At 39.4% G+C, this 15949-nt stretch overlaps 1 protein-coding gene across 1 annotated transcript in view; it reads right to left on the bottom strand.

The window, feature by feature from the left end:
* tnr (tenascin R (restrictin, janusin)) overlaps nucleotides 1-15949 on the bottom strand; it is a gene marked incomplete at its 3' end in the record, with an annotated part of 165626 nt that overhangs the window by 28789 nt on the left and 120888 nt on the right. The window contains exons 20-23 of the mRNA XM_083927949.1: nucleotides 13573-13839; nucleotides 10574-10693; nucleotides 10082-10225; nucleotides 1766-1885 (exon numbers count right to left, since the gene is read on the bottom strand). Of these exons, the coding sequence (XP_083784075.1) occupies nucleotides 1766-1885; nucleotides 10082-10225; nucleotides 10574-10693; nucleotides 13573-13839 (651 nt within the window). The remainder of the gene's footprint in view (nucleotides 1-1765; nucleotides 1886-10081; nucleotides 10226-10573; nucleotides 10694-13572; nucleotides 13840-15949) is intronic.

Here is a 15949-nt window from a genome sequence, read left to right as displayed (position 1 = left end):
CCGTTAAACATTTGACTGGTGAGTTAAGAAAATATATTTGCAAAAGCTAAAGACTGACAACAGTGGGTGATTTAAAAAAAAATAATTCCTATGAAACTTTTTATACTTTCATTTTTCAGCACTCTCACTGTGTATGTCAAGTAGCTTTTTTGTGGCTTGAATACCGACTGTAACTTGGCAGTCATCCACATGGTTCAGAGAGCAAATTATAAACTGACACCGAGGGGCCGAGCAATATGGCTATCTTTTACTTATCTGGATATGGCTGTCAGACAGTAAATCCATGGGGTGCATTGGAAACATATGCTGTGTAAAAACTGCAATGTTTGTGTCAAGTTAGTTCAACCAAGCAGAATTAACTGCTTTGAAAGCAAGACAAATGGATCCATATTGCCTCAAAGGATCACACTGATCACACTCTTTGAAAAAAAACCTTGATGGTCCCTGACACATCACCACCCACCAGCACCTGAGTTACCGCAAACAAATGTGCTCATTATTCTCTGACTCTGCAGTCTGACCTTACTTCAGTCATGCCTCTATAAGATTCCAGTGTCATTGTGCAGAGAGCTGTTCACAGTAACACGTTGGTAAGTAAATATTTACCAGTGCCTTTCATAACTAAGGTTTCAAAGGTTTTCATGGAACACAAACATAGATGCATACAGACAACAGCATCAATAAAAACAGATCTATAACTGATCTATAAATGTGAGCAACGGCAAAATAAGCTAGTGGGAAATACAATGTACTGCTATAGTGCTCATACAAATTATCAGATATTCCACTATTTGCAAAAATTGAGGCATTGAAGAGAAAAGGGTGTTTTACACTCACCGGCCACTTTATTAGGTACACCTGTCCAACTGCTCGTTAACGCAAATTTCTAATCAGCCAATCACATGGCAGCAACTCAATGCATTTAGGCATGTCGACATGGTCAAGACGATCTTCTGCAGTTCAAAGCGAGCATCAGAATGGGGAAGAAAGGTGATTTAAGTGACTTTGAACGTGGCATGGTTGTTTGTGCCAGACGGGCTGGTCTGAGTATTTCAGGAACTGCTGATCTACTGGGATTTTCACGCACAACCATCTCTAGGGTTTACAGAGAATGGTCCGAAAAAGAGAAAATATCCAGTGAGCTGCAGTTCTGTGGGCGCAAATGCCTTGTTGATCGAAGAGGTCAGAAGAGAATGGCCAGACTGGTTCGAGGCTGATAGAAAGGCAACAGTAACTCAAATAACCGCTGGTTACAACAGAGGAATGCAGGAGAGCATCTGGGAACGCACAGGTATGCCTAATAAAGTGGCTGGTGAGTGTATTTTATTCCAATTATTTAATTAGACTAATTATTGTCATTTGGCAGTGGTTAAAGAAGCTGTACTAAAAATAGTGGTCTGGGATTGTCTCCACATGGCTGTCACAGACTCTTCCCAGCTCGTCAAATACTGACGGTTTGTCACAGCCCTCTTTGTCTGATACTGAACCACAAGCCACTAACATGCATGTACGGCCGGACTGGCTATCAGAACGAACAGATAAACTTGGATTACAACAAACACAGAGGGTGAGTGACTTTATTCTCTGCTCAGGGCGCAAATACGCCAGTATATCTTTGCTTAGAAAAAAATAGTTTGCTGCTGTATCAATGTTCTGAATGCCGAGGACAGCTCCTTTAACCAACCCATTCATCTATTCATTCATGTAAAAAAAAAACAAATAGCAAATTAACGAAAGCCTCTAAATGACAGTTTGGATAACTCACCCTGGTTGTGTGTGAGGGTCAGCACGTAGTTATCGACACTGGAAACGGGTGGATTCCACCTCAGCAGGGCTCCTTGTGGAGTGATGTTGAGAGCTGTCAACTCAGCTGGCATGTCCATTGCTAGGATTGCAAAACAGAAATAGACGTTAGAAATACATTTTCATGACATTTCTAAGAAATTGTCTCTGACCCCAACCATGTCCTAAATAGTTAATACAAATTGTTACCATCAATTCGGAGGTACAGGGTTTTACAGGGTTTTAATAAGGTTAGACTGAAGCACTCTTTTGTGTACCATTCACGCATCTTAAAACTAACTTGAGACCATCTTGCGATGGGATCATAATTTCATGTTGGTGGACTTATTGATTGCTTGACTACAGAATAACCTTAATGTCTAATACTACTAATAAAGGGGGGCAAGTTTAACCGCATTACAAAGCTCTTAACTTGCCTTTAGCGCCGGGTGCAGCAAATTAGTTCCAGCAAAAAGAAAATACAAAAAAGGTTCATGAAATACAATTTGTCTTTACTTTTTCTGTCATTTTCCAGGAATTTGGGAAAAATAACATTAATTTGTATACAATTGCAAATATACATTAAATATCTATTAAATAATAGATCATTTTATAATTTTGAATGGAGGACAAATCGAAATGGGATTAATTAAACCACATCATAGTTGTAATTATAGAAACCCAGAAACAGAAGAGCTATTCATTGCTTAATAATGACTCTCCTCACCATTTTGATCACTGTTTCTTCAATTCAAACACACATCAAAGAGACATTATGGAGTCAAACAGGCAGTAGAATGTCTGATATTCTCCTGAGCTTATGGTTACCTGCCCTCTTCCTAATTTCATTCTCAGACTGCTGGACATGCCAAAATTGAGTCTGAATTTAATTATACCTTTAACCTCAGTGTTTCAAACCCAATTCCTCCTCAGGCGTGTTATTTAAGTACGGTAGAGAGCGTGGCGGGAGAACATAGAGCACTGCATGTGCTCCACAGCTCTGCCCAGATGAGGTAATTAATACTGCCCTGCCCTCACAAGAATAAAAAAAGAATTGTGCTCATTAGCACAACAAAGTGAGTTTAAATCTCTCTTATCTCTACGATAGATGAACAAACCTGATTAAAATCATTACTTTAATTGCAAAAAGATATAAGTGAATTTAATGCAGGCTTGCCAGGTCAATTCGACTGGCAATGGAGATGGAGTAGAGATGGCCAATAAAGGAAAACATAAACAGGTCATCCACCTTCATCAGTCCCAGTGATAATCCAATCATCACTCTCCATCTCCTGATTGCACCGGTGAATCGCAGATTGAGCCAACTACATCACGCTCGCACTCGGATCTGTATCTGAAAGTTGAGCCCCAGTGCTTAAGATTCAGGACAAGAGAAAAGGCTCTCTGGGACTATAGTATGGGGCTGTGATGCACTCACTGATGGAGAGTTAGGCACAGTTAAACCTTGAGTGTTAGCTGCTATATACATTATTGCCAAAATCTCTCCATGAATACCAGAAAACCTGGATATTGCAATAATGATCACGTGAAGTGACTGTTTCCAGTAACTACAGGGCAAATCACAATCCAAATACAGCATACAGCGGTATCATCCTTTCACATTGTAGTAAAACCTTTAACAGCCATAAAGGAACAATGGATTAATTGCTCTGTTGTGCTTCATTTGCAGTGACTGCCAAGGTTTTGATTCAGTGGGTCAGATGGGCCCAGTATTACTTTTCTGTAGGGTCACTGCCCAGGGGCAGCAATGAAGAACAATGTGAAAACTGTACACGAAGTGAATGCTACAAAAATATAAAAATTGTATGAGAATTGATGTTAGACATAGTATTTTAGACTTAACTTTGTTTTGTGTTTGATTGCTCTAAACAACGGTTGGAGTCACCATTGCAGCGTTTTTTAACCATTCATTTTACCTCCGCTTACAGTCTTTCTACCACAGTTTAGCTCGTTACAAGTCACGGATGCATGTGTGCGCTACGTTCATGAACATGACTATGCAGCAGACTGATATCGAAACAAAAATTTTAGATGAAAGGCAAACTTTAGTTTAAATCACATATCAGTGATCTCATAGTTTAAGTATTTGCATGTGTAATGTGTGTAGTAATTTTGATATCATTATATACAGTATATTTAAATTATTTTATTTTTTACATTTCTTAAAAATATTTCAGAGATTCTTCTGCATAGCACTAGAGAGAGCTTGCGTATCCCACTGGTACATGTACCACAGTCTGAGAACAAGTGATCCTACTGACCATGTCTCCTCTTTCTTTGGCTGTTGAGCTAACGTTAGCTAGTGTTAGCTTCACAGACTGATTGAACAAGCTGATACATAGCTTTGAATGGATACAATGCATTTACACTTCTTTGGCTAACATTTTATATTTACACAGCTAACCAAATTAAGCACAGAAATACTTATCTGAGGCGTATGTATAGTTATGAAAATGGGTCTAAAATTGACTTTGATAACTATCTGGCAAAATAATTAGTCATAATCTGTGTTTGCGTTCATGTCCTCCATTGGAATCAAAACACACAGATACAAGAAATGACTTACATGCCAGTCTGGATTATGACACGCGGTCAGTTAACCCAAGACTGTTTATTGACTGAGAGACTCATTACTCGGATGGTGTTTGTGAATACCAAAGTCCATTGATTTCTACCCTTTGGGCAGAGGAAGGTTGTGGAGATGGATTATGTTTTAAGAGCGACATTGTTGCAGAGTTGGCACCTGAATTGTGCTTAATAAGTTTTCTTATGGTACATTTACTTCAAGTTTGTTGGTGTGCTATTAAATGTCTGAATCAAACAACAGCACCCCCTCCCCGGCCGTATTTTTGAGGGCTAGAACATGAGGTCAGCTTGCTGTGTGCTCTGACTGTGGCCATTGTGTAGACCAGTCCACAGCAGACAGTTCAGTTAGTGAGACACACTGGGCCATTTAACTCGCCAGTCTATTTCTGTGCTGCCACACTGAGCACAATACACTTATGTACACTGAGAGTACGGTATTCTTCACATTTGGACCCAAAGCCACACTGTATGTGTAGCACAATATAAATTCTCAGCCATAGCCATGCAAACATTGTAGCTGCTGCTTTTATGCTGTATGTGAGCTGTACTGCTTATCAATGCTGAGTTTAGATTGCAAACACACTGTATGTGTTGGTAAAAATGTTTCCTGACATATTTATTTGAAAATATCACATGACCATAATTCCACCCAATCAGCAGGTAATCATTAATTGTTGGTGTCCCATTTAGCAACTGAACCTAAAAGATTCATTAAGTAAATGGTCATAATGTAGATTTACAAGAAGTAGTTATTGTAAGAAAGCAGTCTCGCTCTTAACTAAACTCAGTTTCTCTGAGCTACAAAACTTTGCATTATCCTAATCCTGTATTTAAAGTTATTCAGGAACAACTTGTTAGCTATTCAATAACTGGCAGTTATTTGCAGATTTGCTCCTTTTAAGTGTAACTGCAAAATAATACATTTCTTGGCTTAAATGACCACTTACATTATGGAAGTGGTATCTAAGGGTGTTGTTTCCCCCACACCTATAGTTTAGTTTACTCTGGTCTGAATCAGTTGATAGTTTGTAAGCGTCAAGCTTTTTCCCTTGGGTTCGGTTTCGGAGTGAACCAAAATGAATCACTACAAACCATGTGAGATGATGTAGAAGAAAATAAATACAGGAATACGGTCCTTTTGTTCTGATTGCTAAACACACCTGACTACAGTAGCCATTTAGCTCAGGTACACCTGGTAGTTGTTCACCAGAGTGTGATTGCTGTCTTCACACCTGCCCAATTGAATCACACCAAGGGTTCAATTGGGCAATTGGGTTTCAGAGATCGGTTCAACTGATGTAAACAAGGAAGGGATGAACCGCCCTAAGTTGAAGCACCTAAGCTGACATGCCATGCTGAGACTGTGACATGTGTAGCAGCGCCAAGGGAGTGCTAACCTGAAAACCACACACTGGCTCAAGTGGCCACAACAAAAGGGAGACACCACCATGGTAATAGGATAACGTAATAGGATAAGGATAATAATAAGGATAACGATGACCTGGACGAATGAGAACATTCACAGGCTCACCATGGTAATGTTTAACAAAAGCCTAGTCAGTATCACCTGTAGAGAGCACAGATAGGTGAATCCCAGCAACAACATAAGACCCACAGGGGTCATCAAAGTACAAGGAGGCACACCAAAGACAGTTCCAGCCAAACAAGATATACTGTTTTCTGACTAGAAGAAAAAAAGTTTTCAAAGACGATAACCATGCACTCTTAAAATATTCTTCTTCTCTCTAACTCACACTCTCTATTTTGCATCTCTTCTTTTTCCAATCCCTCTGGCAACATGTTCTTACGTTTAGCCATATGTTTCTTTTAATTTATACTTTATCTGGGTTGGCTCCTATAAATTTTATCTTTTTGTAATTCAATGTTAATTGGGATTTTGGGGGATAATAAAGGCTACATTTAAAAAGAAGTGTACCTAAAACAGATGGTAGAAAAAAATAGACAAGTAGGGAAGGCTTTAATGATCTATCTCCGAACTTAAGGTTTGGAACAAGACTTACTTTACTGGGGTCCTGACACTTTGCTAATGAGCACTGTTATTAGACCTCCATTAAATGGACCTTCACGTAGTCCGTTTAGTGTCAACCCTCCCAAATTCATCATAAATTAGCAGTACCTGCTGTGTTGGCAAAATGAAATATGGCTCCCTGCTCGTTCTGCCCCTCTGACAATAATTGATTACGGAAGTGAAGTAAGTAGCCATTGCAGCGTTATTCAAGACATCACATACTTGGCCAGGCAATGTTGGATTACTCTTCCAAATCCCCTGTTTATGTATTGTTGTTGAAAGCGGCATGAAAAAAATCCCTGGTGCAATGTGAGGGAAATATTATTTACCATTTCTAACAAGCTTGACTTTGGAGTTATGTTCTTTCCAGGTTATAACAGTCCCAACAGCTCTGCTCATTGTAAGTACACAGGGATTGTTAAAAATTAAGCTTATGATAAAGTGGAAAAACAAGACGGATGAGAAAGTGAGACTCTTGCTTATTTTTTATGGCAAGCTCCTGGTGAATCAGGTCTCATTGGCATTCAAACACATCTCCTGCTCTCCTCTTCTCTCTCCTATCCTTTGCTCTCCCTAGCTCTCACGCTCAATCATGCAAACAGCACAGGGGGAGTGTTTATCTTAGTGGTTAGTGGAAGAACGGTGTCCTGTATTTACATACATGTTTGTTTGCAAGTAAGTGTTTGTATTTTCTTAACTTATGATATAGTGCTAAGACAAGCAGCCTTTACAGAAGCTCACTGACAACAATAAAAGCGAGAGAGACAGAAGAGTGAGATGGAGCTGGGAGTAGGTTACCAATTACTGGGTCACAGAGTGGACAGTTTCATCTATTTCAGAAGCAAAGATTGCACCTCTGCAATGTCAGCTGTAACCTTAGATTTTGTCTGACGTCTGTATGTGTGTGTGTTGCTCTTTTTAGCACATAACTTTGAGCTTCAATTGTTGCGAGAAGAACAATTGGCTTTAGAGTCTAGCAGAGAAAAGAGGAATACTTCATTCAGTTTACACGACAAACATTTTGTCTCTGTGCCACCCCCTCAGCGTGATGTTTTTTAAAGAGTTGTAGTCGATGGGGTGAGGATTGTGGTTTAATATAGTGGAATTTCTTGTTGTACAAGAGCAGAGCATCACACAAATACATTGAAAGTAGATCAGTGTTGGGGAAATATACACTCAATTGCCAGTTTATCAGGTACACCTAGATGAAATTATAGCAGTCTAATACAACAGTCCTGTAATTAGTCAGACCAAGCATTATAAAGGTTATAATGGTTTAGTTTTTATTGAAACTTGATTTACAGAGGTGTTGATTCAACTTTATGGTCATTTTGAAAGCTGTAGTTTGTGGTGCTGTGGTATTGTATTAAACTGACAGGTGTTTTGTCCACCCCATCTCACTATAAATCATTGTTTGTCTGACCTTCTTTCTGTCTTCCTTTCTGTGTGTCCGTTGCATGTCTCGAGAACAGTTTATCCAATCTACTTCACAATTGGCAGTAGTAATAATGGTGTTGGTGGTGCAATTTGGACACACAATATGTTTAATATTAATACAATTTTGAATAAACAAGCAAGCAGCTGTGCAGCAGTGGGGATGGGCCTTCAGGGCTCAGAGGAATGAGCTGAGTCGAGCATGTCGTGAGCAGCAGGTTACTGTCGACTACTGAGTCTATTAGGAAATGAATACCTCCAGTGTAGCCTATTTTACTGTGTGTGCTTCTGACCATGGGTGCTGGATTCACTGACGTATCAACCAAACTCTTCTGTATCGTACAGGAACAGTGCCGTTCTGCCATTGCAACTCAAAATGTGTACATTTGTGTAAGTTTAAAGCAAGCGACTAATAGGCCTATGCCTGTTTGAAAATTAACACCTCTGCTCCATCGCGAGTAGCGAGAATGTGTTGGGTTTTTAGGGGCAGAATCAGGGAATTGGCAAATGCACATCTTGCTTTACTTTTTTATCCTTTTTCTAACTGGGATGTTGGTATTGGCAGTGGTCTAAGAAGGAGGCTAATGATTTTTTTTTTTTTTTTCCTGAAGTGAAACTATTAATACCAAACAGTAAAAGTACTGCATTCATTTTTTACTTAAAGTGAAGAGTTAAAGAGAAGCTTTATCAGCACAGTGTATTGAGTATACTAAAATTTTCTAACAGGGCTTAAGATTGTCATGCACTGCCTGATTTCACGCATAGAGCAGTTTTAAATTCATATAATATCTAATTCAATACATTGTACACATTTCTTCCGGGACAACTTTTCAGGCTCACATATCGTTTTTTGTTTTAATGATTAATAATGCATCTGCAAAAGATAATCTGAATCTGCAACGTAACTCGTAACATTTCTATGTCAGCTAAAAGTAGTAGCACAATGTTTTCCTCTGAAGTAGTAGTAAGTAGAGGCAGGTCTACACAATAGGGTGATTTTTTTCAGGATATACTGAGTTAGAATAGTAACATCATTCAATATTAAACAGTGAATTAAATCTATAGCTGTTACTGAGGCCCCCTGGAGTTTCCTACAGTGCCTTGCCTAGTGGTAAGGTCTGCTCTTTGTGTTTTTTAGCCTGTGAACCAGAGTGAATTTCAAAGGTGTTCTGACTGTCAATAGCTGTGAATCTGCTGTATGAAGCAACTTTGTCATGGCAGGGTTGAGTTTGAAGTTGGTTGTATGAGCGGTTCTCAAGAGAGCTGCAAGCAGCAATATCACATGTGAAGCATTCAGAAATAGCATAGTACTAGTCTAACTACTGTATAAAGCAATGCAATTTGGCCAGATGCTGGCACTGCAATAATGAACTTTACATTTTGACGTTTTTATCATGGGATCTGTGGGTCTATCCATATAACCTACGACCATTTGCATCCAGATAAATATTCTGCTATTCTGTTTGTATTGTGTCCAAATCTGTTTATATACTACACCTCCTACAAATTTTGAGCAATCATCACCAAATGTGGTACAAAACATCCCTGGACCAAGCTGGAAAAAGTTTTGATGTTCCACACAGTTTTGCTATCTCAATAACAGTTTATCCAATATAATTCAAATTTGGCAGGTGTATTGCTGAGGAACCAGAAGAGAACAAAGTTGAGTGTGAAAGCAATTGGATGAGTGCTTTATGAGAAAGCTGCAACTTTGGAGGGAGCAAGCAATCGGACCACTCTGAATTTTCTTGCATCCCGGACAGCAGAATACCCAGAACAGGCACTGCACTACTGTCTATCAATGAGAAAACACACTGTCTGTCTGCAGCGGCCATGGTTTTAACAAGCAATCAAATCAAGAAACCCTAGAAGCAGGCAGCCTAACCAACCTATGCCAATACAGCATTTCTTATCAAAGCATGTTCTGCTCTAACCTGCTTCAGTCCGCTGTGTGACTGACAAAGGGCCCAAGAAGACATCTGAACCAAGATTTCCTTTATGTCTCTGCACTGTGCAGAGGTAACCTGGTCTGGACCTCTAAAATTGTCACCCACATGTCCGATTTGTTCAGCAATTCATTTATTCATGACATAAAGGAACAGAACAATGGCAATAAGTGTGAATGACACGGACACAGCTGCACAGGCTCTTGTAACCCTTAAATTGACACTTCTTCTGTTTTTGGGAAAAACAATGATCGTAAAAGTTCTTAATAATGCTTTCTCCTACCTGTGAACACGGAGGTGCTGACCACTTTGCTCTCCTGACTCCCTCTGACGACGTTGAGACTGATTTCGTATTCTGTAGCAGGAAACAGGCTGGACAAGGTGTAGTTGGTCACATCGCTGTCAATCACCACGCTGTCCACTCGACCTGCATTACACAGCAGAACTGTCTTACATTTCTTCAGGTACAGGGTATACTGCTTAACCAACTGGTGTGCGTTTTGCATCACAGAGTAAATATTTAATCAGTACCGAATTTTAATTAAAATTTCAATTAAATTCCACTGATGTTATCAATTAATTAGGCACAACCGTGTGTGTAACAGGATTCCCTACTGCAAAATATCTTACATCAGAGCGACCCGCTACAACAAATGCCATTCTCATTTTACTGTAACATGAAATCCAGTGTGCCGGCGTGTACGCTGATATATTGAAAAGCATGTTACTACAGTGCAATGAAGACAAGTGTTACAGAATGTAAAGAATGTGCTACCTCTGGCTGACTGGTAGGACAGCTTATAGTATTCAAATGGAGCAAGGGGTTTGATCCATGAGATAGTCACTGCGTCTTCGCTCACATCGGACACTGTCATCTCTTTTGGTGGGTCCATGCCTATAAGAGAGATTATGTGTGTTAGCATAGGATCAAAATGGTCCACAATGGATAACATTGGATAATTTATTCTGATTGCAGAGGTACAATAGGAGTGTATTATGAAGCAATATTATGATGCAAGTTCAAGAATTTACATAAAAATCTAAAATAAGCCAGGCTCTTAAACCCGAATATCCTTGCTTTGTCCATTTTTAATCTCCTCGTCCTGACAGTCACATAAACAGACTTGTCCTTGGTCTGTAAAACCACAAGCATCTGTAAATATAAATAAACACCATCAAAAGAATAAATCTAGCTGGTAAACAACACAGTGGGCAGCATTAGCATTGAGATTGAGCAGGGCTTACTCTCAGAGGAGGAGAGGAGATTTACCCCCCTGCTGACAATTTGTTTTATGTGTCTCCTGAGACTATTGAGCTGCCATGGAAAGGTTATGGTGAAAACGATGTAAGCAAACAAATAAACTTATGGCAGGTCCTAAGCACTAGAGAAAGAAATAAAGGGATAAAGAAAGTTAGAGAGGGAGAAAGAAAAATGTTTTTTTTTTAAAAAGGAGGAGGAGATTAAGAAATCGCTTCCATCTCTTTGTGTGGACAAGAAGCGAAACGAGCAGAGCTTGTAAAACTGCTCCACTCCCTCTTTGAAAAGAATAATGGCCATTATTCACAAGCAGAGAGGGCAATTTATATCTCCTGGCCTTGTAGTCATTTAAATTCAACTTGTGAAATACAGTAGTAGCATTTATATACGTTGTGATTATTCATGCACGCATATCTTACTAACTATGCTGGCTTTAGCAAGAACAACAGCTGGTAATGTGTATTTTCTCACAAAGCTTCCTGAGGGTCTGAATTGTAACAGTTACATAATAGTTCTGTCAGAGAAATCTACTGCTATTGACCTGATCCTCCTAGAAGATCACAATTCAATTTGCACTGTGTAAGCTAATAAATGATCGTGGCCCTCCGGCTGAACAACATTAAAGAGCCTTTTGAACTGACCTTAGCGGCATAGTGACTATCACAGTCTAGTAAATAACAAACCACCAACTATAATTGGTTAGAGCATTAAAAAAAATCAAATGCATAAAATGTAACGCTAAAAGTACACCTTATTATACAAGGAAGGCCAGAGTGTAGTCTCTCCTCAGCCCTTGCATTCAATCATGCAAGATCAAAGCATTACCACAATCTATAGACAAGTGCATAAAACACTGGTACATTTGTATAAAAATCCCCATCTAATTTCAGCCAAATATCTGCTTATAATCACGTGTGGGTGAATGTAAAGAGAGAGAGCTTGAATGTATTATGTGAAACTGGCACAGTGCTCAGATGACAGCATGCAGGTGTCTCTGCCACTCATGCACAGTTAATAGCTCTATGGTTCAGTGCGGACTTGCGTCTTCCCTCTATTTGTCTTAAAACTCTCTTCTTTTCTCTTTTGATGATTTTCCTTTTGTTCTAATTTTCTGTTCTATCTTGCCCATTGTCTCTTTCTCAGGCAGGTTATTCCACTGACCCTCTTGTCATTCATTCTTTTCCCAGATGAGAATAGCACACTCATTGTTTCTTGGAGCTCCTTCTGACAAAAAGCCAATTAGTGAAAAATCACAAAGTAATACTGTATAATATATTAACAAAGAGAGAGAGAAAGGTGTCAAGGATAATTGCGGCACAGTTGGAGGAAAAACATTTTAATCAAAAGACATGGAACCGGAATTATAGAGAAACTGAATAAGCAAGGCGAAAAAATAAATGGAGGACTAAAAGGAAAATAATACATTCAAATAGATACAGAAAACAGTACAAAGCATGGGCAGACTTCTCCTCTTACAGTATATTTTACATCAACAGTGTTAGCCCACACATTGTACCTATCTTCCCTCTCTCATTCTTCATCTCTCTGTCCTTGTCTGTTTTAGATAACCATTTTGCAGCAATATCTCAAATATTCCCCAAAACTACAATTTGTGTGTGAGTTTAGAATAAACATTAAATAGCACTGGATTATTATAAACACTAGCTACTGACTCAGATGTCCCCTATGTAGCAAACCTAAGTCATATAATACCACCCCAGAATAAATCAAACTTGCATTTATGGTACTGTGTCTGGCAAATAAATAAGATCTCCTGTTGCAAAACTCATTCTGCTGTGGTTCTGTGCAAATTAAATGCTAAAACAGCATTTTTGCAAATACACATTTAATTTTAAATCGCTTTGTTTTTCCATTTCTTACACTCTTTTTTCTTTCTCATTATCTCACGCTTACTTCTTCCCTTACTTCCTGTACCCGACCTCCATTTTCTCTCCTTATTGGATTCAGAGACATTCCAGTTCCGCCGGTCTCAACAAGCCCGAATGTGAACAGTGCAACTGATTCAGAAATGTGATCAAAATATGATTACGGCTCACAATTTGTCATCTTATTGTTTAGTTGATCGACTTAAATAGAGTTTGCAAATATTTAGAATATTGATGAATTATTAAATTTGTCTTACAAGAACAACATACCAACACTCATTGTTACGTTTCTCAATCTTTAGTGTCAGGTGTTAGTGAATTAAATATATTTTTAGTGTTGGAGATGGATTTTTCACTGTTTTCTGGCATTTTATAGAACAAACAATTAATCAACCTGCAGATTAATTGATGATGTACAAAGTTATTACTTGCAGCCTAAAACATGTCTCATGTTTAGTTCATAGGTATGGAAAAAATCCATGGATGCATAGAAAGTGTGAACCAAGGACTTCAAAAACAGATCTCATACAAAGCCATAAACCTTTACTTAGCTGCTCACTTTTATCTATCTATGTGTGTCATCCCTGAGTTATCTTGGATACCACTTTTCCATGAAATAAGGCAGCTCACCTGTAGTGAGTGACGCTGTAATGGGCTCAGAGGTAACATCCCCCTGTATTGTAATAAGACTGACGGTGTACTGAGTGGACGGCAGCAGCCCCTGGACCAGTGACCTTGTCTTGGAGCCGTCCAGCGTCACCTTAGAAGTGTCGGTCCCATCTGCAGAGCTGTAGCTCAGGATGAAGAGGTCAGCAGGCGGTGCTGGGGAGCTCCATGCCACAGACACTGAGTCTGAAGTCACCTCTGACAAGTAGAGGTGGGTTACAGGCCTGATTCCTGGAGGAACAGGGATGTTTTTAAGGTCACTGGAGAGTTTTCAAGGACGGGTAAAAAGCCGGCCACAAGCAGGAAAGGAAGCAATGGAAAGCGTCCGCTGTTATGGAGATGACAGACGTGATTGAAAGGAGCAGTCCTGGATGGTGTAATAGATCGTCAGTTGAAAAAAAATGAGCCTTGAGTGTAATCTTGATGGGGTAGGTGAGAGTCAGAGAAGACCACGATCATGTGGAAGTGATGATTTAATTGGTCATGAAAAAAAAGGAAGTAATGAGATTATCTGCTGTAAAGATGAAGATGTGATGGGACTGTTCACAATAATAAAACAGAGAAATGATGATTAAGATAGCAGATGCTGTTGTCAAAATGTATGAGCTGGACAGGAGATGATGTAATGCATATGAACCAGTGTAGCAGCTGACTCAGCAACAAATGAAAGACGATTTGAATTTAATTAGCCGTGTGTGGATGTAAAAATAGCAGGGAAGATGCAGTAACTTTGGCTTCTCCTTTTCAGATTTATCCAGACTAAACTGCTTTCTTTGTAATCAATCATCATTTGAAACCTCCTTTGTTTACACTGGTCTGCATTTATGTTCTCCTATTTTATTGGTGAATGGCTCCCTTTTATGGCGCATTTCCTTCCCCAACTGTCGACATGCATTTCCACCTTGTGCAGTCAGCAGAAACTTTGCATTGCGTAAAACCACATAGTGGTGGTGGGCATGTGGGTCCTTGTCTGTAAACCAGTTGAAGAGGTGATACAAATGATCCAAGGACACACTCATCCAAACGTGGTTCTATACCAGGAAAAGGAGTGACAGTGTGATGTGATGGTGCTGTGGTTGCTGGTGGTTACGATAAAGAAGCCATTAGTCAAGATAACAGTGACCAGACTTTTGTAGAGTTAGTAATGATGAAAAAGCCAGTGAGAGGCAGTGACAATGACCACACTGCATGTGGTGATGTGTGATGATAACATGAGTCACCTTCTGATCATTTTATAGCACAGATACAGATTAAAGATTAAGACACAGATGGACTTTTACAGATAAGTTCAACTGAGTGCAGGCAGACAGATGTTGCCAATATGGCCAAGTGAACAGTGAATGAGTACATGACAGGTAATTAATTATTTCTCCTCTGATTATCTTCATCTGTCTTTTTATCGTTCTCTCCTCTCTCCACTCCAGATGGATAGAGTGGTGTTACTTAAAAAAGCCACAGAAGATGATAAATGCTATGATGATAATGATGGCGGTGATGGTTATGATGGTAACAACTGCCAAGACGGTCACAGTGAAGAAGCAAAGTGATGATGATGATGATGAGACGTGAAGAAAAGACACCAGGCACATATGACAGGAGGTAAGCATCTGCCCATTAATCCGACAATATCCTTTGTGCGACTGAAAATTATATCAACCTTTCTGTAAAGATGACAAAGATCTAACTGCAGTGGGTAGATTGACAGACAATCCCACATACTGTATAGAGGAAGGATACACACAAGTCTGGGGAAAAGAGAACTATGTTGTGATCGAAATTGTCAGAGAAAGAGGAAACATCGAGCAGCAGAAGAGCAGTGCAAGCAGACACTAACGAATGTGACAGCAAAACTGAGAGAATGCCGTGTTGAAAAGAAATCGGATCAGACACGCATACGTTCGGATGCAAAACAGAGGTGAAAGTAGGGAGCTCTTCCTTGTAACAAGCTCATTAGCTGATGTGAATAATTCACCTCCACTAATTGCTTCTTCAAAGTCCTATAAGGTTCTCCACTTTCTTTTAGCGTGACTCACCTTACCTGCTGCCACACTTTACTTCATTATATTCACCGTTCAACTTCATTACGCACCACTGTTAAAACCCTTTGCTAGCTTTGTGCTGTAATAGGCGGATCTTTCATGTCTTTATCTGAGCAGAGAGAACACCCTGGAGTGAATGTATCTTCTCTGTCTGATAATTGAGTGGATTAAACTGATGCTGCACTACAGCCTTGCAACTCTACAGAAGTTTGTATCCTGTAGTAATGACGATGACAAGGGCGGTAATAGTGCTGTGCAAAAATAACACAGTTTGCCTGTTTGGGTATATACAACTTGACTAT

The sequence above is a fragment of the Echiichthys vipera genome, assembly GCF_963691815.1.
Source record: "Echiichthys vipera genome assembly, chromosome: 15".
Lineage (NCBI taxonomy): Eukaryota > Metazoa > Chordata > Actinopteri > Perciformes > Trachinidae > Echiichthys > Echiichthys vipera.
The sequence above is the reverse complement of the archived record's forward strand: the minus strand, read 5'-3'. Positions and strand labels throughout refer to the sequence as shown.